The 21,698-nt window shown below is 44.9% G+C and overlaps 1 protein-coding gene across 2 annotated transcripts; it reads left to right on the top strand.

The window, feature by feature from the left end:
• Positions 1–2,043: 2,043 nt before the first annotated feature.
• On the top strand, positions 2,044–19,109 carry TXNDC15 (thioredoxin domain containing 15). Of its 2 annotated transcripts, none has more exons than XM_047729111.1 (5): positions 2,044–2,251; positions 10,507–10,988; positions 12,699–12,862; positions 16,308–16,438; positions 18,397–19,109. In XM_047729111.1, exons 1-5 carry the CDS (start codon positions 2,185–2,187, stop codon positions 18,591–18,593), a joined length of 1,041 nt encoding a protein of 346 aa, XP_047585067.1. In that variant the 5' UTR covers positions 2,044–2,184; the 3' UTR covers positions 18,594–19,109. The 2 variants fall into 2 exon arrangements, with proteins under 2 accessions (XP_047585067.1, XP_047585066.1); XM_047729110.1 differs by having other exon boundaries at positions 2,046–2,251; positions 10,501–10,988.
• The last annotated feature ends 2,589 nt before the right edge of the window (positions 19,110–21,698 follow it).

The raw sequence follows: 21,698 nt of genomic DNA on the forward strand, positions 1-21,698 counted from the left end.
AGTTCTCAGCTCAGCAGGGAGCCTGCTTCCTCCTCTCTCTTGGCCTGCTTGTGATCTCTGTCTGCCAAATAAATAAATAAAATCTTAAAAAAAAAAAAAAAAAAAAGATAGAAAATAAGTCCAGGTGCCATCTGGTGGTGAGACAGTCAAATGTGAATTCTGTCTTGTTGACAGCATTTTCCGAGTTGTCATTTGAGAGTGTATACACAGTATTTAAGGAAAGACAACAATTCCACCATCTGCAAGGGTATTGTCCAAACAAACAGCCAAAGCACAAACACAGGGAAGGAAAGGACATAATAAAAAAGTACTAACAGAGCATCCACTCCAGAGTGTCCAGACAAATCAAATCACTCTCCTTTTTATAAATCCTAAACCCCTTAATCCTCTGTCCTATTGGCTTTTATGCACCTTCAAATTAGGTATGAAGGGTATGAGAGAGAATAAGTTAGAGCGGACAAGGTTTGGGGCGCCTGGCTGGCTCACTTGGTAGAGCATGAAGTTCAATTTCAGGGTGATGAGTTCAAGCTCCATAGACTTTACTTAAAAAAAAAGAAAAAGAAAAAGGAAAGAAAGAAAAAAAATAAAGGAAAGGTTTGTTATTACTGGGTAGGGGGCAAAGGAGGTAGTTCAGCCAAATGATGACTGTCGTGATCGGCCCTAGAAATGTAGGCTGTTTCCTCCATGTTGTTCCTTGTCTCCTGGATCCACAAGCATCTGAGAATTTACCATAGCAAAAACCTGGCGGTTTATTTAGAATAGAAGAATAATCAGTGAGGTCAGATTGATGATACATCTTCCTGCTTTAACTCTCTTTGATGGGCACCAGGGGACTGTGCTTACTGCACTAGAATTGTAGATCCAAATAATGGGTAACGCTCTGATGTGCTTACTGGGCATTATGCACTGTGCTCATCGCTTTACATCTCATTTAAACTCACATAAATTCATCTCGTTATATAGATGAAGAAACTGAATTTAAGAAAAGTTACATAATTTGCTGACTGATCATATATCCCTATAAATGTTGGAGTTGGGATTCACCATATGGCCAAAAAACCCCTCGATTCCTCTTCACGTTGCTTTAACTACCAGCGATTTGATGTAAAGGCCTTTGAAATCTATTTGTGTTATCAACCTCTTCAAATAAGTTTGACAGCAGCACTCTGCACTGATGTAGCCCCGGCCCACACTGCTCGAAAGTGGCTTTATTGATTTTAGGAGGCCCTTCCTTTAACTGCTAACTGGGAGAGTCATTCTTTTCATCTCTGAGCATTGTCTCTTAGGTCCCTCCGCGCCACCCCCCGCCCCCGCCGCGCTCTGGACTGCAGAGCCCTGCTCTGGGACACACCACCCCTCCCCATCCCGGCCTTTCTACACTCTAGGTCCTTTCCGAGCAGCTTTTGCTGGGGGAGGCCTAGCTAGCAGGAGATTGCCCTGCAAATCCACCAACCACCAAACCAAAACTGCCCGCCCTAAGTTCACAGGAGGTAGGGTCAGGGTGACCAGACGCACCAAATATAATTACAGGACATATTTACATTGGAATATCCGTATGTTTCTTGGGAGTTAAAAAAAAAAACAACAACAAAAAACAAACACAAATAAATAAAATCTTAAAAAAAAACAAAAAACAAAAAACTATTCGTGGTTTCTGTGAAATGCAAATTTAACCGGGCACACTGTATTTCACCTGGCAACCGTAGGTAAGGGAACAGGTAAGGGAACCGTAGGTAAGGGAACAGGCTGGAGATTCGGAGCGCTCGAAGGAGGAGGCTTCCGGGCCTTTTGGGGCCCGGAGTGAAGCGTCACACGGGCGCAGTGTGTGCTGCCAGCAGCGAGACCGGCTCGCGCGCGAAGATAGACGGCCGCTAGCCTGGGCTGGAACCACGTCCGGGGCTTGGGGCTCAGGAACGTTCGATGCGACTCGAGGTGTCCGGCTCTCGGCTTCTGAACAACAGCGAATCCTAAACACCGGAGACCACAGGCCAGAGGCAGACCGCCCGACTCCAAGATGGCGCCAGCGGGCGCTGCCAGCTGCCAAGATGGCCGCACGGGATTGCGCTCGCGCTCGCGGCTCCCCTCCCCCCAGGCGCCCGGGAGGCCGGGAGCGCGACGCGCGTCGTCGTGCGCCGGTTACCCTGCGTCCGGGCCGGTGGTCCCGGCAGCTTCTAGCCCCGCGCCATGCGGCTCCTCGGGTGGTGGCAGGTCCTGCTGTGGGTGCTGGGACCTCCCGCCCGCGGCCTGGAGGGTGAGTGCGAGCCGGGGCCGCGGCCGGGGGCGGCAGGCGGCGGCGAGTGAAATGGCAGGGCGCGGTGGAGGTCCGCTAGGACGAAGCTCTTTGACCTGCGCGGGGTCTCGCGGCGCGCCCCTCGGCCCTTCCTGGCGCGGGCCGGCGCGCCCAGCCCCGCGTCGTTTCTCTTCCCAACGGTGTGACCCCGAGTGGTGGTCCGTGGTGGCGGGGAGCCCATGCAGGCCCCTGCAGCAGGCGTCAGTCACGGGAGTGGCCGTGTACTAGCTCCTACTGAGACATACCTTTTATTATGAATGAGAGAAACCGTAACGAAGAGCCGGCATTTACGGCGCCCCTTCGAGGAGGCCGGACTGTGCCTTCCCGTAGTTAGCCCTCGCACCCGCCTTAGGAGGGAGGCTGTAAGAGGCTCTCCACGTTACAGGTGGAGGCGCGGAGCTCAGGGTCGCATCTGCCCTTCGGGTCGTGGCAGAGCCCGTCTTTCTGCCTACAGAGCCCTTTACTTGGCACCTTGATGGATCCCTTCTTAAAGAAGGCTGCTCTTGCTCAGGTGGCCTGGATGAGAAAAATAGAGGAGACTCCCCGGGTAACCCCCTGCTTGCCCTGGCATGCTCTTGGGGCCGCTTCAGGCGGGGAGGCAGCCACCCTGGAGGCAGGGCTCCTAGGGTCTTATCCTCAGTCCCACGGCCCCCCACTGCTCACAATTTGTTAACGTCTAGACCTTTCGGCCTTGCTTGTCACTCCCTACGGGAATAGGTAGGACTTTGCTTTCCGTGCGGCGTCCAGGCAGGAGGCAGGGCCGCCAGGTGGCTGAACAGGAGGAAGGGGGGGAAGTATAGTAACACAGTCACTGATGAGAGCACTGGTTCTGCGCCAGGTGCTGTGCTTCGTGCTTTTATGAGCATCATCTTATTTGATCTTCAGATGTTTATGAAGGAGCTGTTGCTCTGGTTCCCGTTTTACAGATGAGTAAACCGAGACTCAGTGTCACTAAGTGTTCTGCCAAGGTCTCCAACAGGCAGAAGTTGAGGAGGCCATGATTCAAGCCCATGCCTGCCTGCTTAACCCTCTGTACTACATTTCTTTGTCACTGTGCTTAGCCACCAGTTTCAGAGAGGGGACAGCATGTGCTGGACAGCTTTTGTTTGTTTCCCAGGTCGTTCTCTAGCTTTGTCTGTCCTGCGCTGTGCCCTGAGCAGCTGTCCCATATGACCTAACAACTGGCTGTCTTGCCTTCTGGGTTCCCATGGGTTGGAATGAAGGGAGCATGAGGTCAGGATATTGAGTCTCTCAGCTTCCTCCCTTAGGGGTTATCATGGTTGGCTTTGTCCTTCCGTGGAAAGTCACAGCTTCTAGAAGGGCGAGCACACGGTTCCAAGGTTTTGTGACTGTTGCTTCTTCTGAAAAATATATATTTTTTAAGATTTTACTTATTTATTTGATAGAAGACACTGCGAGAGAGAGAACACAAGGAGTAGGAGAGGGAGAAGCAGGCATCCCCCTGAGCAGGGAGCCCAATGCAGGGCTCAGTCCCGGGAACCTGGGATCATGACCTGAGCCCAAAGCAGACGCTTAATGACTGAGCCACCCAGGCACCCCTGCTTCTGATCTCTTTAAGGTCTGTGAATGGTTAACTGGCTCCCTCTGTGCTGTTACTGGCTCTGAAGTGCCTTACCATTGCTCTTGGTTTCTCTGACATCCAGCCCACAGGTTGGTGGCCCCTTTACTAATATCTTCTCACGTTGCCCACGTTGAGTGTGCTCTGTTTCCAGGCAGAATCTTGCTGATTTGGGGGACTGACTTGTAGTCAGTGTGATGTGAACACTTCCCCCTCCCCCAGCAGTCTGGGCCACGTGCATGCAGACCTGAGGATAACACCAGCCATAGGGTGGGCCATTGGTCATCATGGTGTGGCCTTGAATGGGGTGAGGACAGAGGGACTTTCACCACCTGGGTCCTTTTTAGGGTGGCTGGAAATCCAAGGCTTTGGGGCCTGTAGTGGACACTACTGGCAAATGAGCAGCTGGAGGTAGCAGTGCTGTCCAGGTGTCAAAGCACAGGAACCACCTCTTGGCTTCAGCACCCCCATGCCCGTCTTCCCTAGGCTGTCAGCTGGCAGATTTTTACTGAGCATACATCACATGTATATGCTCTGCTGAACTCTTGAGGTACAGTGGTGAGCCACACAGAAAAACAGGCCCGCCCTCCTATCTGCGGGAGGATAGGCATTAAATGACTACAAATAATTAAGTAAATTCCAACAGTGGAAAATGCTTCAGTGAGAGTCCCAGGGTATTATTGGATGCTGTGATGGGAGACCTCTCTGGTCTAAGGGTCAGGGAGGGTGAAGTTCACCTTGAAATTCACCTTGCAAAGGTGAAGTTTAAGGTAAGATCTGAAAGATGATTCAGATTAGCCAGCAGGAGAGCCCGTAGAGGGCTTTCCTGGTAGAGAAACAGCCCTCGGGACAACACTGAGGTAGGTGGAAGAGATCGTGAGTGTTCAGGGACCAAGATGTCTGGTGAACTCGTTCAGAGTGTGGACAGAGGCCACACCATGAGGGGCCTGGTATTGCTGCCATAGAAGCCATTGTGAAAAACCTGCAGCTGGTAGAGAGCCTTCTGAGCAAAACTGGAAGGGTGTGAAGGATCTGACCTAGGCTAGGGCTACCTGGCAGCGTGGGCTCCGTGCCCCCACCCTTGTTCTCCAGATATCTTTCTTTCTTTCTTTCTTTTTTTTTTTTTTTAAGATTTTTTTTTTTTTTTAATTTGACAGACCGAGATCACAAGTAGGCAGAGAGGAAGGCAGAGAAAGAGAGGGAAACAGGCTCCCTGCTGAGCAGAGAGCCCGATGTGGGGTTCAATCCCAGGACCCTGAGATCATGACCCAGGCTGAAGGCAGAGGCTTTAACCCACTTTAACCACCCCCACACTTTTTTTTTTTTTTTTTTTTAAGATTTTATTTATTTGACAGAGATCACAAGTAGGCAGAGAGGCAGGCAGAGAGAGGGGGAAGCAGGCTCCCCGCTGAGCAGAGAGCCCAATGTGGGCTCGATCCCAGGACCCTGAGACCATGAATGACCTGAGCTGAAGGCAGAGGCTTAACCCACTGAGCCACCCAGGTGCCCCACCAGATATCTTTCTTGCTGCCAGTGATGCAGTGATTGTCATTTTTCGTGGCTCACACGCAGTCAGTGTGTTGAGGTTAAGCATTTTCTTTTAAAAGGCACGTGATGCAAGGGTTCAGCAGCTCTCACACGGTATGTCATTTCTGTTTTGGTGTGGAATAATTCAGTTTCCTCTCTTCCCAATACTTAAGTGAAAACACTGGTACCTGAGGGCATAAGAATATTATGGTGCATAATGTGTACTGTCTACTTAACTCTTTCACAGGAGGGAAAAATAACCCTCCTGAACTGAAAATACCAGCTCTGTGTGTGCATCACTCAGACGCCTTTTTGATTTTTTGCAGGGGATATCTATCCATTTTCGTGAGGGTGATCAGTTAGAGCCAGGTTCTAATTTCTGCCCTGAATTTTTTTTTTTTTCTCCTGAGGTGGATCTTGGCATTTTCTATGAACTTATGAGACCTAAGATGTTGGTTAGGTTCAGAGAGAGCAGATGTCTGTGGAGCTGGGGCATTTGGGAGGAGGGTTGGCCCTTATACCTGGCACCCTTTGTTTCCCAGATGTGTAACCTTTCTGGCTTCTTTTCTTCCTCTGTTTTGTGGCCGCCCCAGCAAACATGTTTTTCTTCTAATTATATAAGCGGTACATGCTCATCAACCAAAGACTACAGAAAGACTGTCATTGCGAACCCACCACCACCAAATTGGCAGGGTTTCCTGCAGAGGCACCCAGAGCCTTCTCTGAGTCACAGTTACAGTCATACAAGAGCTTGACTTTCTTCTGTCAAGGACACACCTTGCTGCTGAAGCCATATACTCTGCCCTGTCTAACCTCTACTGTTCCCTCGCCCTCCTCACTTTTCCCATCAATTTGATATATCCTTAAACTTCTCTGTTCTAAAAGCTGAAACAGAAACCTCCTTTGGCCCCTTATCACCTTCCCTGGTTTTTTTGTCCCCTTCCTAGCTGCATTTTCAGAAAAACTGTGTCTTTTTATCAGTGTCCTTACTGTTTCTTGTGCTCACCATTCTTCTGTGTGGATCCATATTTCCATCCAGTATCGTTTTTCTTTGGCCTGAAAGAATACCTTTGAGATTCTTGTTCTGGGTGTTTGCTGGTGATGAATTCTTTTAGCTTCTAATGTTTCTGAAAAGGTATTTATTTTCCCTTCTTTTTTTTTCTTTTTAAAAAAGATTTTATTTATTTATTTGAGAGAGAGACAGAGCATGAGCAGGGTGGAGGGGCAGAGGGAGAGGGAGAAGCAGACTCCTCGCTGAGCAGGGAGCCCCATCTGGGACTGAGCCAAAGGCAGACACTTAACCATCTGAGCCACCCAGGTGCCCCTTCCCTTCATTTTTGAAAGATATTTTTCCTGGGTATAGAATTTTAGGTTTATAGTTTTTTCCTTTCAGTACTTTAAAGTTGCTACTTATCTTTTTTTTTTCTTTTTTAAAGGTTTTATTTATTTATTTGACAGACAGAGATCACAAATAGGCAGAGAGGCAGGCAGAGAGAGAGGGGGGAAGCAGGCTCCCTGCTGAGCAGAGAGCCCGATGTGGGGCTCGATCCTAGGACCCCAGGATCATGACCCGAGCCAAAGGCAGAAGCTTTAACCTGCTGAGCCACCCAGGTGCCCCTAAAGTTGCTACCTATCTTGCTTGCATTGTTTTCATCAAGGAATCTGCTGTCATCTTTATCTTTCTTCCTCTGTACGCAGTCTATCTTTTTTCTCTGGCTGCTTTTAAGATTTTTGTTTTTGTCACTGATTTTGAGCGATTTGCTTATGATAATATCTTGGTGTAGTTCATTGAGCTTGGGATTTGCTGAACTTCTTACTGTAGATATATGATTTTCATCAAGTATGTGCAGTTTTTAGTTATTATTAATTCATATACTTTTTCTGTCCACACTAACCTCCCTACTCTGCCTTCTGGGTATTCTCATGATCTGTATGTTAGGCCACTTGAAACTATCCTACAGCTCACTGATTCTCTTAATTTCTTTGGATTCTTGTTTTTATTGTGTGTTTGATTTTGGATAGGTTCTGTTGCTGTGCTTTCAAATTCAAACTCGGTTGCTATCCTTCAAATTCACTAGTCTGTCTTTTCTTCTGCATTGCCTAATCTGCTATTAATTCCACCCAGTGTAGTTTTCATTTCAAACATTGTAGTTTTCCTTGCCAGAGTACAATCTGGGTTTTTTTGAAAAATCATATTATAATTGACACATAACATTATATTAGTATATATAGTTTCAGGTGTACAACATAATGATTTATTATTTGTGTATAATTGCACAATGATCACCACAGTAAGTCTAGTTAACATCTGACACCATGCATAGTTATATTTTTTTCCTTGTGATGAGAACTTGTAAGGTTTACTCTCAGCAACTTTCAAATATGCAAGACAGTATCACTAACTAGAGTCACCATACTGTACTTTACATTGCCATGACTTACTTTGTAGCTGGAAATTTGTACTTTCTGACCATCTTTACCCATTTCATCCCCTCCCCCCACCATCACCTCTGGCAACCACCAGTCTGTTCTCTGGATCTATGAGCTAGTTATTTATTTATTTATAAAAATCCCACATGTAAGTGAGAGCATATGTTATTAGTCTTTCTGAGATTTACCTGACTTAGTGTAATGGTCCATCCATGTTGCAGATAGCAAGGTTTCCTCTTTTTGTGACTGAATAATAATATCGTGTGTATAGATTCTGTGTTCTTTATTCATTCTTCCTTTGGTAGACACTTAGGTTGCTTCTGTGGCTTTTGTAAATAAGGCTGCAGTGAATATGGGGTGCATATATTTTTTTCAAATTAGTGTTTTTGTTCCACCCAGAAGTGGAATTGCTGGATCAGATGGTAACTATAGCTTTAATTTTTTGAGGAACCTCCATACTGTTTTCCACAATAGCTGTACCAATTTACATTCCTTCCAAGAGTGTACAAGGGTTTCCTTTTCTCTCCACGTCCTCACTAGCACTTGTTATTTCTTGTCTTTTTGATAATAGCTAATCTGAGAGGTAGGAGGTGAGATCTCTGTGGTTTCGATTTGTGTTTTGATGTGGATCTTTTATATCTTATGTCTCTAGATCTGTTTAACTTTCTGAACATATGTAATAGAGTTGTAATTACTGTTTTAATATCCTTATCTCCTAATTCTGACATCTGCAAGCTGTCGGTCAGTTTTAATTGATTAATTACCTTTTTCATTATTGATCACATTTTCCTGCTTTTTTTGCATGCCTGGCAATTTTTGGTTGGATGCCAGACATTAATTTCACCTTGTTGAATGCTGGATATTTTTGTATTCCTCTAAATATTCACGAGTTTTGTTCTAGGGTACAGTTGAGTTAGCTGAGTATGGTATGTTCCTTGCTTTTAAGGTTTGTGAGGCAAGAGCAGAGCTGTATTTACTGTAGGATCAATTTTGCCCCACTACTTTTGTGTACGCTCCCCAGTGCTCAGGGAACTGTGAGTTTTTCCAGTCTAGGTGGTGGGAACAGGTATGCTTCCCAGCTCTGTGTGAGTGTTGGGTACTGTTGCCTCTGATCCTTTTGGGTGGTTCTTTGCCTAGCTTTGGGAGCTTACCCACATGTAAATGCTGACCGCTGTATTAGATTGGGGTCACTCTGCAGGTCTCTGGAGCTTGCCCATCTCTACTATTATGTCTCACGAACTCTAGCTTTCTTGGTCTCTGTGAACCCTCCGTACCATCTCCTCAACTTGAGGAGTGCTGGACTCTGCTTGCTTCCTTTGCTGCTCCCTGAGCCATGGCAGGCATTCCCTCTGGTGGTAAACTGGAACACTTCCAGGGCTCTCCTCTTCCTGTTTCTCAGGGATCCCTATCCTTCCTTGCCTGCTAACTAGTCTCCTGAAACCGGTTCACATTTTTGGCCTTTTTTTGGGTTGTTTCACTAGGGAGGGTGAATCTGGTCCTTCTTACTCCGGCTTAGCCAGAGCAGAATTCTCAGACAAGGTTTTTGAATTGCTGAATGAATCTGCAAATCTCTATGGGGATATTCTCTGAGACCTGTACAAGTGTGCATGCCTTAGGAAGCTTCCCCAACTTTAAAGCCAGTTGGTTATTTACACTTTGATGACATGCTGTTGGCTTGGCAGAGCCCATTGCATGGCTGGTGGTTTCCCAGCCACATGGTGAGCTTGTCTGAGTACAGCTGGGCTCATTGGTTCCCCCCAGTCAATGCTTGGCACTGAGTCTGGCAGCTCTTGTTGAGTTAATGGGAGTTGGAGGGCAGGAGTCCCTGTTGCAGAGGTGAGCGGAGATTGCTCGGTGGTTGAATGAGACTTCCCCAGACTCTTCCCTTACCTGAGCATTTCGCCAAGTTCTGTCTTGTGGCTCCACAGTGGGAAGAAGGTCCTCCTTTGCCCTGCTGTGGCCCTGGCCCTGAGGGCTGCACCTCCTGTCACTCCCAAGGGCAGCAGACAGGAGAGTCGGCTCTGTCTGGCTAGAGAGGCACAGCAGGCAGGAGATGCTGTATGGCTGGAGCATTGTTCCCAGGCCTCGAGGCATCATCTCAGCCATCTGGCACGGCAGCCAGAAGACTTCAGAGACCTGGCTCTGCTGCTTATTAGCTTGTGTGCTGTTGGGCGTTACACTGCCTCTCTCTGCCTCAGCTGGGTCCTCCGCTAAGTGGGGATGGTAACCCTTGTCCTGCCAGGCTAAGAGCTGTTAGAATGTATGCAAGGATGCATCCCTAGAGTAGAATCTTCTATAAAGGCAGCATTTTTTTGTTGGATATTCTCATCAAACAAATGAACTCGCTAAGGTGTTTGTGTTATATTTTCCTCATTGGATTTCCTCATTGGATATCTGCACTGGAATGTTTTTGCTTATAATCCGCATGGCAAGCCGCAGGTATCACATGAAGGTCTGTATTTGTCCACTTTGTATTTGACATTCATTAATCTGGTACCTCCTGGTGACCTTCTTCGTTATCTGGAGAAGGGTGGATGGCCCTCTGAGAGTTTCATGGGAAGGTTACCTCTTTTCTCTGTTGGGGAGAATCTCTTATTTGAGGAGAACTGTAATTCTGGGGGAGTTCATGGACTTAGAAGGGACTTATGAGTGGGCCCATGCCGGCATGTTTCAGTTGCAGAGGACAGCAGTCACTTGCAGTCGGAAGAGCAGCGTGCTCCCTCCCTGCAGGCGGGAGCTGTGTTGGCCAGTGAGGAGGAGCCCCCGCGCGGCCCCGCAGGCCAGGACATGTCTGCAGGAGAGGCCGGCTCAGTGCTGGGGCTGGATGCTGACGGCGACCACGTGGTGATGCTATCCGTAATCCCCGGGGAGACCGAGGACAAACTGAGTCCGGAGCCCAGCAGCGGCACCTGTGGGGCCCGAGGGGAGGAGGACTCGCGGTGCAGTCTCCGGGAGCACATCTTCTCTCTGGATGGTGTGGGACCCGGCTTCCAGGACAGGGAGGAGGAGTATTACGCAGAGCCTGAAGTGGCTGAATCCGACCCGGCCCCACCCGAGGACTCCAATAACACGGAAAGTCTGAAATCCCCCAAGGTGAACTGCGAGGAGAGAAATGTGACGGGATTAGAAAACTTCACTCTGAAAATTTTAAATATGTCACAGGTAAGAAAGAATGGTTTAGTGCTTTTCTCTTTTTCTGCTATTGATTTTATAGACTTTCAGCTGCTGGGTCAGAATTTTCATCATTTTATAGGTGGGACGGCATCTAATGGGTGCATCACTGAAAATTCATTTGGCTCTCTATGATGTTCGTAGGGAGAGGAGGTGATAGAACTAGTGTCAGTTATGTTTTTTAGACGGGTTGACCCTTGAGGTCCTCTCTCCACCAGGCCTCATGATGAAAATCCCAGTGGACAGAGGCACCAACAGTGGCTCAGTTGGTTAAGTGTGACTCTTGGTTTAGGTTGAGGTTGTGATCTCGGGATCATGAGATGAAGCTCCACATTGCGCTCTGTGCTCAGCACAGTGTCTGCTTGAGATTCTTTTCCTCTGTTCCTCCCCCACTCTCATGCCCTCTCTCTTACTCTCTTGCAAGTAAATAAATAAATCTTAAAAAAAATCCCAGTGAACAGATAGGCGCTTGGGATCAGAATTCCTAGCATTTTTCTTCTTCCAAATGATGTATTTATTACAGAGGCAAGTTAAAAAAAAATCTGAATTACTAAGATTGTGATTTAGCGTTGTTTAGAGTGGTGATACCCCTGGGGAGCATTTTATGTTAATGAAAAATTTCTTTCCTTCAAAGAGCTTGACTCCAGTGTTTTCTCTGGAGTGAGAGCTGAGATAGTTGTCCCCAACCCAGCCATGCTTTACCAGTCCATTGGATAAAGGATAATTCTGAAGAGAATACTGGGATAATGACTATTTCTGTGGGATTATTAAGCTAGGTAGCAGGATGAATTCAGGCTACTTATGTAATATGAGAAGAAATCCTAGCTCTGCACACTGTGACTGCTTATTTTATTTTATTTATTTATTTATTTTTAAAAGATTTTATTTATTTATTTGACAGAGAGAAATCACAAGTAGGCAGAGAGGCAGGCAGAGAGAGAGGAGGAAGCAGGCTCCCCGCTGAGCAGAAAGCCCGATGTGGGGCTCGAACCCAGGACCTGGGATCATGACCTGAGCCGAAGGCAGCGGCTTAACCCACTGAGTCACCCAGGCGCCCCTGTGACTGCTTATTTTAAATGAGGGTATGTGATAGGCTGAGTGTCCGTCCACGTGCAGTAGTCAGCGCTGGCCTCACACAATCCCCTCAGCGCCTGGTTAACCCTGTGCCTTAGCTCTGCAGGACTGTTTCTAGGGTGTCACACACTTGACCAGGAGAGAGCCGTTTCAGCAGTGTGAGTAGGGTGGTGGCAGGGAGGGTGCACCCTTAAATTGAACTAGCCTTCGGCTGAATACACTGATTCAACTGCTTGTGGATTGGGATCTGCTGAATTGATGATTGGGGCCTGAGATCTCAGTGCTTTATTAATGCCATTAGAGTGTGTGAGAGGCCTGTGCCTTATCGGTACTTAGTATTTGAATTGATGGATTATGAAAAATAATATAATTGCTCTATAGCACTATCAAGGAAGTTTATAGGAAAGTTTATGATTTGTTATTTGATAATACTTTTCTGCTGATTCATGTATTCCTATGGTTCAAAACCCACAAGTCCATTAAGGGGATACCTATAGACTCTCTCCAGTCCGTGTTCCTGCCTCCTCTTCTTGGAGGCAGCAGTGTTTCCAGTTTCTTGGGCATTCTTCCAGAGGAATGTACGTGAACACTTTCTGCTGACTTTCTCACTTGTTTCTTTTACTACAGGACCTTATGGATTTTCTAAACCCAAATGGTAGTGACTGCACGCTAGTCCTGTTTTACACCCCGTGGTGCCGATTTTCTGCCAGTTTGGCCCCTCATTTTAATTCTCTGCCCCGGGCATTTCCAGCTCTTCATTTTTTGGCACTGGATGCATCTCAGCACAGCAGGTATGTTCCCTGAGTAGAGCTTATGTGTCACCCTCCTGGCTGATGCTTGCAGTTATGTGGAGGTTGTCATCAGTTAAGTTTGAAGCCGAGGAGGTAGGTGTGAGCATGGAAGCTGGACTGGCGAGAGGGATAGACAAGGGTGAGCGGTGAGGGTGGTCATGTTCCTCAGGGAGCTGAGGCCTCACTTTCTGGAGGCCCCTGAAGAGGAGAGACTGTTCTCTGCACAGTGGAATTTATCTGTCAATCATCTATCTACCCATCTAACCTATTTTTATGTTAATCATATCTATTGTTTACTGAGGGCTTACCAGGTTCTAGATATTGGGGAAAGCACTTTTCATTTTGTATGTCATTTTGTCCTCAAAACAGGGGGAGTGGTTACATACTATAACTTCCCCCCATTTTGCACAGAAGTAAGTCACTTGGTTGTATTATATAAATGAATGAGTTGTTATGACTGAGTTAATAATTTTTTAAAAATTTAAGTTCAATTTAGTTAACATATAGTGTATTATTAGTTTCAGGGGTAGAGTTTAGTGATTCATCAGTTGCATGTAATGTCCAGTGCTCATTCCATGACGTGCCCTCCCTTCGTACCCACCACCCAGTTACCCGGTCTCCTCACCCACCTTCCCTCCAGCAACCCTCAGTTAGATTCCCAGAGTTACGAGTTTCTTTTTTTTTTATGAGGTTTGCCTCCCTCTCTGTTTTTATCTTATTTTGTTTTTCCTTCCCTTCCCCTATGTTCATCTGTTTTGTTTCTTAAATTCCACGTATGACTGAAATCATGTGGTATCTGTCTTTCTCTTGGCTGACTTGGCGTAATACTCTCTGGTTCTATCCATGTCACTGCACATGGTGACATTTCATTCTTATTGATGGCTGGGTAATATTCTGTTGTGTGTGTGTGTGTGTCTCTTTATCCATTCATCTGTTGATGCACATCTGGGCTCTTTCCATATTATGGCTATTGTGGACATTGCTGCTATAAACACTGGGGTGCAGGTGCTCCTTCGAATTACTATGTTTGTATCCTTTGGATAAATAAGTTATATAGTATATATAGTTATATAAGTTATATATATATATATAGATAGAGATCTATATATATAAGTTATATAGATATATAGGTATATCTATATATCTATAAGTTATGTAGGTATATAACTTATATAGTAGTGCAATTGCTGGATCCTAGGGTAGTTCTATTTTTAACCTTCTGAGGAAGCTCCACACTGTTTTCCATAGGGTCTGCACCAGTTTGCAGGGTGGAATTTAAAGGTGGCTCCACCTGATGGCAGTGGAGGGGCCAGAGGACTCTTCAGGGTGTTGGCCAGCCTAAATTAGCAAAATTGGTATCACAAGTGGGACCCTCCTGAGACTCACCCATAGTTTAGGTTTCTACCCCTGGCAGCCCCGACTCAGCACCCTGTTGTATGTCTGCTCAGGATTTCTTTCTTTCCCTCCCCCTTTCTTCTCTCCTTTTGTTTACACTTATTCTTGCATGTATGTTCCTTAGTGCACAGTGAATCAATTCATGAATTAATTTAGGCCCTTAAAATGACATTTACTTTTGTTTTATATTATTCAGTGGGCTCTTGTCTTTTTTAGATGTTGAGTGAGCTGCGTTATAAAGACCTATGTTCACATGTTCTGTATTTCCCCCCAGTGCTGTGACTGTGCCTGGGTTATAAAGCGTGACCCTCCTCCTCTACATCACATACCCTTTAGCAGGGTGCAGGAGGTTGTGTGGGAATCAGTTTGGGAAGTCTGGAAGATGGTCATGTTGGTAAAAATGAAGTTGGTTAAACTTTTTTGAGTAAAAAAAATTTTTTTTAAAGATTTATTTATTTCCTGATTTGTGAGAGAGGGAGGGAGGGAGGGAGGGACTGAGTGAACAGGGAGAGGGGGAGAGAGAGGGACAGAAGCAGACACCCTACAGAGCCTGACGTGGGGCTTGATCCTGTGAACCTAAGATCACAACCTGAGCTGACAACAAGAGTTGAATGCTTAACCCACTGAGCCACCCAGGTGTCCCTCGAGTAAAAATTTTGAGTAAAACTTTGCACTCTATTGATCTTCAGTGTGGATAATATAACTGCTAATATTTACCTAAATTATTATTATTATTATTATTATTTTTTTTGACAGAGAGAGATCACAAGTAGGCAGAGAGGCAGGCAGAGAGAGAGAGGAGGAAGCAGGCTCCCTGCCGAGCAGAGATCCTGATGCGGGACTCGATCCCAGGACCCCGAGCTCATGACCCGAGCCAAAGGCAGAGGCTCAACCCACTGAGCCACCCAGGTGCCCTTACCTAAACTTTTTTAGGGAGAAAGAATCACAGCAAATTAGTAATTCTCACAAGGGCTTCAGAGAAATATCTACGTGGCCTGGCCCAAGGGAGCAGACTGATGGAAAGGACGGTCTAGGTTAGTGTCAGACTTTGGGCATTCCCCTGCCCCAAGCCTGCCAGGCTGGGTCCCAGCACCAGCTTAGTACTTTGGGTTTGGTGTTCCATTCCCTGTGGGCTTTTATCATCTGCTTCATTTGGTCATCTCCATGAGTCCTTCTCAGTGCCTCTTATGGTGCCTTAATCATGGAGAGTAGAGGATACTTGTCCTTGTTATTTGGCTTATGACATATGTTTGCTTCCTGTGTTAAATATTTAAGTGACAGCATGTTTACAAAAGAAAAAATCCTGACTATCCAGTACTATCATTTTACAACAGGAGAAACTGAGGTTTAGAGAGGTTAGATAGTCCGCCCGAAGCTCACACAGCTGGGTAGGTGACAGACCTGAGACTTGAACCCATGTGTTTTGACTCCTGAGCTTATACCATGACTTTGTATTATGTAAAGGTAACCAGTCCCACTCAGATCCTGTTACATCCTGCCCCAGTTGTGAACTTCCTGGTGTGTCTGCTAGACTGCAGATTCTCATTCCTCTTGTATGAGGGATGGAGATGGGCATCCTGGAGAGTTTGAAATTTCTTCTGTCCAGTTAATTGACACAGTTTGTTTTGTCCATGAGTTAGAATTTTCTGGTCTGATCTCTTTTGGCAGTTTGCAACTTAAATAGCAGAATAACTAGGGGATGCCTGGCTGGCTCAGTCGGTAGAGCATGCGACCCTTGATCTTGTGGTGAGTTCCAGCCCCACATTGGGGTAGAGTTTACTTAATTAAAAAAAAAAAAAGTGGAATAACTGTGTCAAGGGTAGTTCTTTGTTGTAACAGAAAGCAGCTCAGCAGAACAGGAATGCCCCCAACCTCAACCCATAGGGGAAAAGTCAGAAATAGCTATAAGCATATAGTTTGACTATCAGAAACCTCTGTAGGTCACAGGAAAATGATGCTTTCTCATTTATTGCCATCCATTCTGATATGGTAATTGTGTGAGGAAACCCACTGGTAGTTAGGTTGTCTGACTGACTGCTTTCTGTTATAGCCTTTCTACCAGGTTTGGCACCGTAGCTGTTCCTAACATTTTATTATTTCAAGGAGCTAAGCCAATGGCTAGATTTAATCATACAGACCGAACATTGGAAACACTGAAAGTCTTCCTTTTTAACCAGACAGGTATGTACAAATTATATGCTGTAGAAGGGACTTTATTGCTGGAGGTATATGTCTTCTGTGGGTTCCTGTCTGCTCTTCTTAAGTGAAGGAATCAAGACTGGATTTCAGGTGTAAGCCTTCTTTTCATGAGAACTACCGTGGTTCTGTTAAAAGTCTCTCAACCAGCGGCAAGCTTAACACGAATAGGTATTTTTAGTGATTATCGATACCTTTAAAAAACCAGCTTTATTATTCTATAATTCACATACCATACACCTGTAGTTAACTTTTTACATACATTTTTCACTAAAGTGTAATATTTACACAAATATGTGCATTATATTGGTGTGCTGGGTGATGGATTTTCACAAAATGAACGCCTTGGGTAACCAGCCTCTGACCCAGAGAGAACATTACCAGTCCATCCCCTCAGCGCTTCTGCTCCTGCCCATCAGGGTGACCACCATCTTGACTTCTAACACCATGGACTAGTGTTACCTGTTTTTGAACTTTTTATATATATATATATATATATATATATATATATATATATATATATAATTTTTTTTTAAAGATTTTATTTATTTATTTGACAGACAGAGATCACAAGTAGGCAGAGAGAGAGGAATGGAAGCAGGCTCCCTGCTGGGCAGAGAGCCCATTTGGGGCTTGATCCCAGGACCCTGGGATCATGACCTGAGCCGAAGGCAGAGGCTTTAACCCACTGAGCCACCCAGGCGCCCCTGTTTTTGAAATTTATATTAATGGAGACACATATAATGGATTCCCTTGTGTCTGGCTCATTTCAGTCACCATTATGTTTGTGGGATTAACCTATGTTGATGCATATGGTTATATTTTCTTCCTTTTTGTTGCTGTGCGGTATTCCGTTTATTCATCCATATGCAGATGCTATTTTAATTCCTTAATATTTGGCAACACATGTGGCCTTATTTTTTATTCTGTAAAAGTCTGAACACGGACTATTGAAGAAATTTTCTTTGCAAAACTTTGCTCCATAAAAGTTTTAATGCCTTAGGGGTGCCTGGGTGGCTCAGTGGGTTAAAGCCTCTGCCTTCAGCTCAGGTCATGATCCCATGGTCCTGGGATCGAGCCCCACATCCGGCTCTCTGCTCAGCGGAAAGCCTGCTTCCCCCTCTCTCTCTGCCTGCTTCTCTGCCTACTTGTGATCCCTCTTTCTGTCAAATAAATAAAATCTTTAAAAAAAAAAAAGTTTTAATGCCTTAATTATGAGCACCCTACTTCTTCCTGAAGTATATTCACTGGAAATCAAAATGAGTTATAACATACCTTCCATATGTATTAAGTTGCATCTCATTACTTATATCTCACAGTAAAGAACATAAAACTGAGTTACCTCATAGGAGTGAAGGGTTGTTAACAGTTAATTAGCTATTCAAGTATTATAGTACCAGACCCATGACTGTCAATCAGGTTGAAATGGAGAGAGGGAGCCATTTTGCTCAACATTCTAAGAAAACCTAGAACATAAAAGAAATTGAGGAGTCACAGCATCTTTGGTAATCTCTGCTATCAGTGGTGGTTAGTCCTAACAATTTTTTCAGTGACTTATTTAAAAGCATTTTGAATTTAGCATTCCTTCACCTGTGAAAACATTCTGTAGACTCCTGAGAGTAGCTTTACCAGTTGCTTATTGAATTTTGATCTCAAAGAGAACAAAAGACAACTCTCACCATGCCCGAAGACCCTTCTGAGGAGTTCACAGAAATTCTAGTGTTTAGGTTTGAACAGCTGAATGGGTTCCTGTTCCTTTGATGTGGTGGGAGAAAGGCAAGTTACAAATTACACTAACAGGCAAGTGAGACCCATCCCAAATATACTCGTGTGGTGTTTATTTTAAGACTGCATATCTTTTTGCATACCATGCAGAATACTTCATAAAGATCTTTAGCGGGTATGTTTTCTCTCTGATTTGAAACAGCTGATTTCTCTTTCAGGTATAGAAGCCAAGAAAAATGTGGTGGTAACTCAAGCTGACCAAATAGGCCCTCTTCCCAGCACTTTGATAAAAAGTGTGGACTGGCTGCTTGTATTTTCCTTATTCTTTTTGATTAGTTTTATTATGTACGCTACCATTCGAACGGAGAGCATTCGGTGGCTAATTCCAGGACAGGAGCAGGAACATGCTGAATAGCAACGGACTGAAAGGAGACGTCAGGACAAGAAATTTCAGAAATTAATGCTGCACTTCCTTACATATTCTCCAGTGAAGTACAGACTTACAGCTTTAGTCAGATTAAAAGAATCATGCATTTGTTGAACTGTTGAATGTGTTAAAAAATTATAAATTGGTGTTTTAATTAGTACCACAAAAAACAAATGCAAATTCAACAGAAGTCACCATTCTTGTTTTTACTATTCCAATATTTTAAGAGGGTAATCCAGTTTCAAATGGGGGCTGTGTTCAGGTGGAACAGTGCGTAGAATGATAGTTGGCTTCATAGGAGGAGGAAATAGGACTTTTCACAGTATAGTTCTAGAAAAGTCTTGATTCCTAAAAAGTCTTTATGTCGAAGAAGGTTGGTTTCCGTTCATTTGCAGTTTTTCTCTCAGAGCCTGTAAGCAGGAAAATGTTCTGTTGTGGAAGAAGAACTAGAATGGATAAGTGTGACCTTGTAAGTAACTGGGAAAATAAAAGAGTCAAGTACTTTGGTGTTTATGATCTCTAATTTCACCGAAAGAATTTGAAGTGGTTTAAATCATTTCTGGATAGGGCAGATGTTAGAAGAAAGTAAATATCATCAAACTAAAGCTTATTTAGTAACAGTTCTAGGCTAAAGCGTAACTCAAATTTTAGTCATTACCTAACCAGCATGCACTGATTCAACCTTAAGACGTTCTTGGCACTGTGCTAGTTTGTCAGAGCCAAAAGAAATATGTAACACTGTTCTTGCCTGCAAGTTGATTCTAGTCTAGCTTAGGACACAGGTAGAAAAGAGACATTGTGTAATTTATACCAACTTTTTTGGTGAAAAGCTGTTTCTAAAAGATCCCTTAAATGCAGTTATAAGACATCTGACCACATAATGACAAGTAACCTTTGTAGTGACTATTTCCAGTGTTTCAGATAGAATAGTTCATTTTATCATGCACCCTAAATTCTATGGAAATAGAATCTTAGTTGAGTCACCTTGTCTGAATGTTATGTTGGGCAGGAGTTTGCAATTTTAAGTTGTGGACAGCTATGGCTGGGGTGGTCACTGGTGGTTCAGAAAGGTACTAGTATTTTTTTCACTTTACAAATGAGCAGACTGAGGCATGGAGAGAGGCTGAGTAACTTGCCCAGGTTACATACACAGTAAGCTGATGAAGCTGGGGTTTGAACCTTTACACGTATCTGTGTGTGTACTTGTAAGAAAAACTTACAGTGATTCCATCTTTTATAACAATAACGAACACTTGAGTCTAACTGTGTGTGTTCCTACTATTTTAAGTTCTTTACCTACCATTTTATTTATTGGTACAGTAGCTCTGAGATTGACACTAATATTAAATATCCTTGTTTTATAGAAGGGTAATAAATGAGGCCCCAAATAACCTGCTCTGGGTCATGCAGCTTCCCACGTTCCAAACTAAGCATGGTGACTGGAGGGGTCTCTGTGCCATGAGCTGAGAGACAATCATAATCCATTACCCTCTTGTCTTTCTCCTTTATTTCCCATAGTTAGAGTCATAACATAATTGTCATTTAGCATCTTGTTTGTTTTGTTTTGCTTAACAAATGATAAATATTTCACTGTTGCCAAGAGATTTCCTAACCATGACTACATAATAGATCTTTGAGAAGGTTCAGCATTACTTTTTTTTTTGAAGTTATGATTGTATATATATAGTCTTATTTGCTGGCGGGGGGCACACTCCCAGATGAGAAGCTGTCTTATTAAAGATACAGGCATATTCATGCCTTTGATATGTAATGGGGCCCTATGCTGGTGTGGAGGATGAGGACAGGCTCTTAGTACGGCCAACAGATCCATGGCTTTGCTTCTAACACTAAGCTGAGACAAGCTACCTGGGTTTCCCTTGGAGGGAAGGTGGAGCAGGGCCATTCCCTAGAGGGGAGGTTCAAGTGTAGAGAGGATCATTGGAAAGCCCTGGTGCTGAGGGAACGGGAAGTGGGAGGCAGGACGAAAGGTCCAAGATCAGGTAAACCATCCCAAGCCAAGCATGGTGTCTGTGTAGCAGAACCAGTGTCTGTGCACTGGTACCAGTGCCAGGGATGGGGAGGGCGGGAATTCAGCTGCATGGAAGACAGAAAGATCATGAGAATGCCAGTCATTGGGGACATAAATCCAGACACTTTTGCTCACTCCTGGTTAGTATCAGTTGCCAAGGAAGACACAACACAATCCCATACTGGATGGAACAGCATTTGTACTCAACAAAAGAGACAGAGCGAGATCAGCTCTAGGAGTGTGTGGTGGTCCCCAAGGCAAGTGGATCCTCCCCAGCAGTGAAAGGCCAGAGTGCCCTTCTAGTGTCTTAGCACAAGCTCCTCCCAACCCAGTGGAGTCTGTAATACTGAAAGGCATGGGGTGGGGGGGTGGGGAGGGGGCATGCCCCAGGGCTCTGACTTGCGTGCTCAAGCAGAATACAGGAGTACATATTGAGTGAGCCTGGATCAGGGAAGGATATTCCCACACAAGGTGTTAAGCCTGGAACAGGCTGTATGGGCTCTTTGTAACAATCAGTAAGGGAGTGTTCTAGGCCTAAGGCCCATTCTTACATGGGTGAGCAAGGCTTAAAAGACTGTGAGCAGGAGACTGCCTTTCCCAAGAGTGTCCACTATAGAGGACTTGCTCAATAAATCTTTGGTAAGGAACTTAAATCCTACTAACTGGAGACCTACATGTGAAGGCTGAGTATCCACAGCCCCTACTGGTGAACATCACTTGCCCTAGGCCCTACCAGCATGCTACTGCTGCTGCTTTTCATAACTAGAGCTAAGACACCAGTTTCCTAAAGTGGATTTAGGGAAGGAAAATGAGGAGTCTTGTTACCTCACACCTACCAGTTCATTTTGAAGTTCTCACTTTAATAAGCAAGTCTGCAGGGTATTCATGATTGTATACACCCAAGTACTGGAAACGAAACTTTTAATTCCATCTCCAGTCGCTGCCCACTTGAGGCATCAGGCAACGGAAACTAGTGCCTTAGATGGATGCCTTGAGGTCAGTGACATCTGATCAGAGTTTGCAGCAAGATTCCTCCCTTGAGTTTTTGTCAAGTGGGAAAATGT

The sequence above is a fragment of the Lutra lutra genome, chromosome 5 (genome assembly GCF_902655055.1).
Source record: "Lutra lutra chromosome 5, mLutLut1.2, whole genome shotgun sequence".
Classification (NCBI taxonomy): domain Eukaryota; kingdom Metazoa; phylum Chordata; class Mammalia; order Carnivora; family Mustelidae; genus Lutra; species Lutra lutra.

Coding starts and splice junctions, on each gene's coding strand:
- TXNDC15 (XM_047729110.1), top strand. CDS start 2,185: ATGCGGCTCCTCGGGTGGTGGCAGGTCCTGCTGTGGGTGCTGGGACCT. Junction 10,989..12,698: donor AAATTTTAAATATGTCACAG/GTAAGAAAGAAT, acceptor CTTTTACTACAG/GACCTTATGGATTTTCTAAA. Junction 12,863..16,307: donor GATGCATCTCAGCACAGCAG/GTATGTTCCCTG, acceptor TTTCTGTTATAG/CCTTTCTACCAGGTTTGGCA.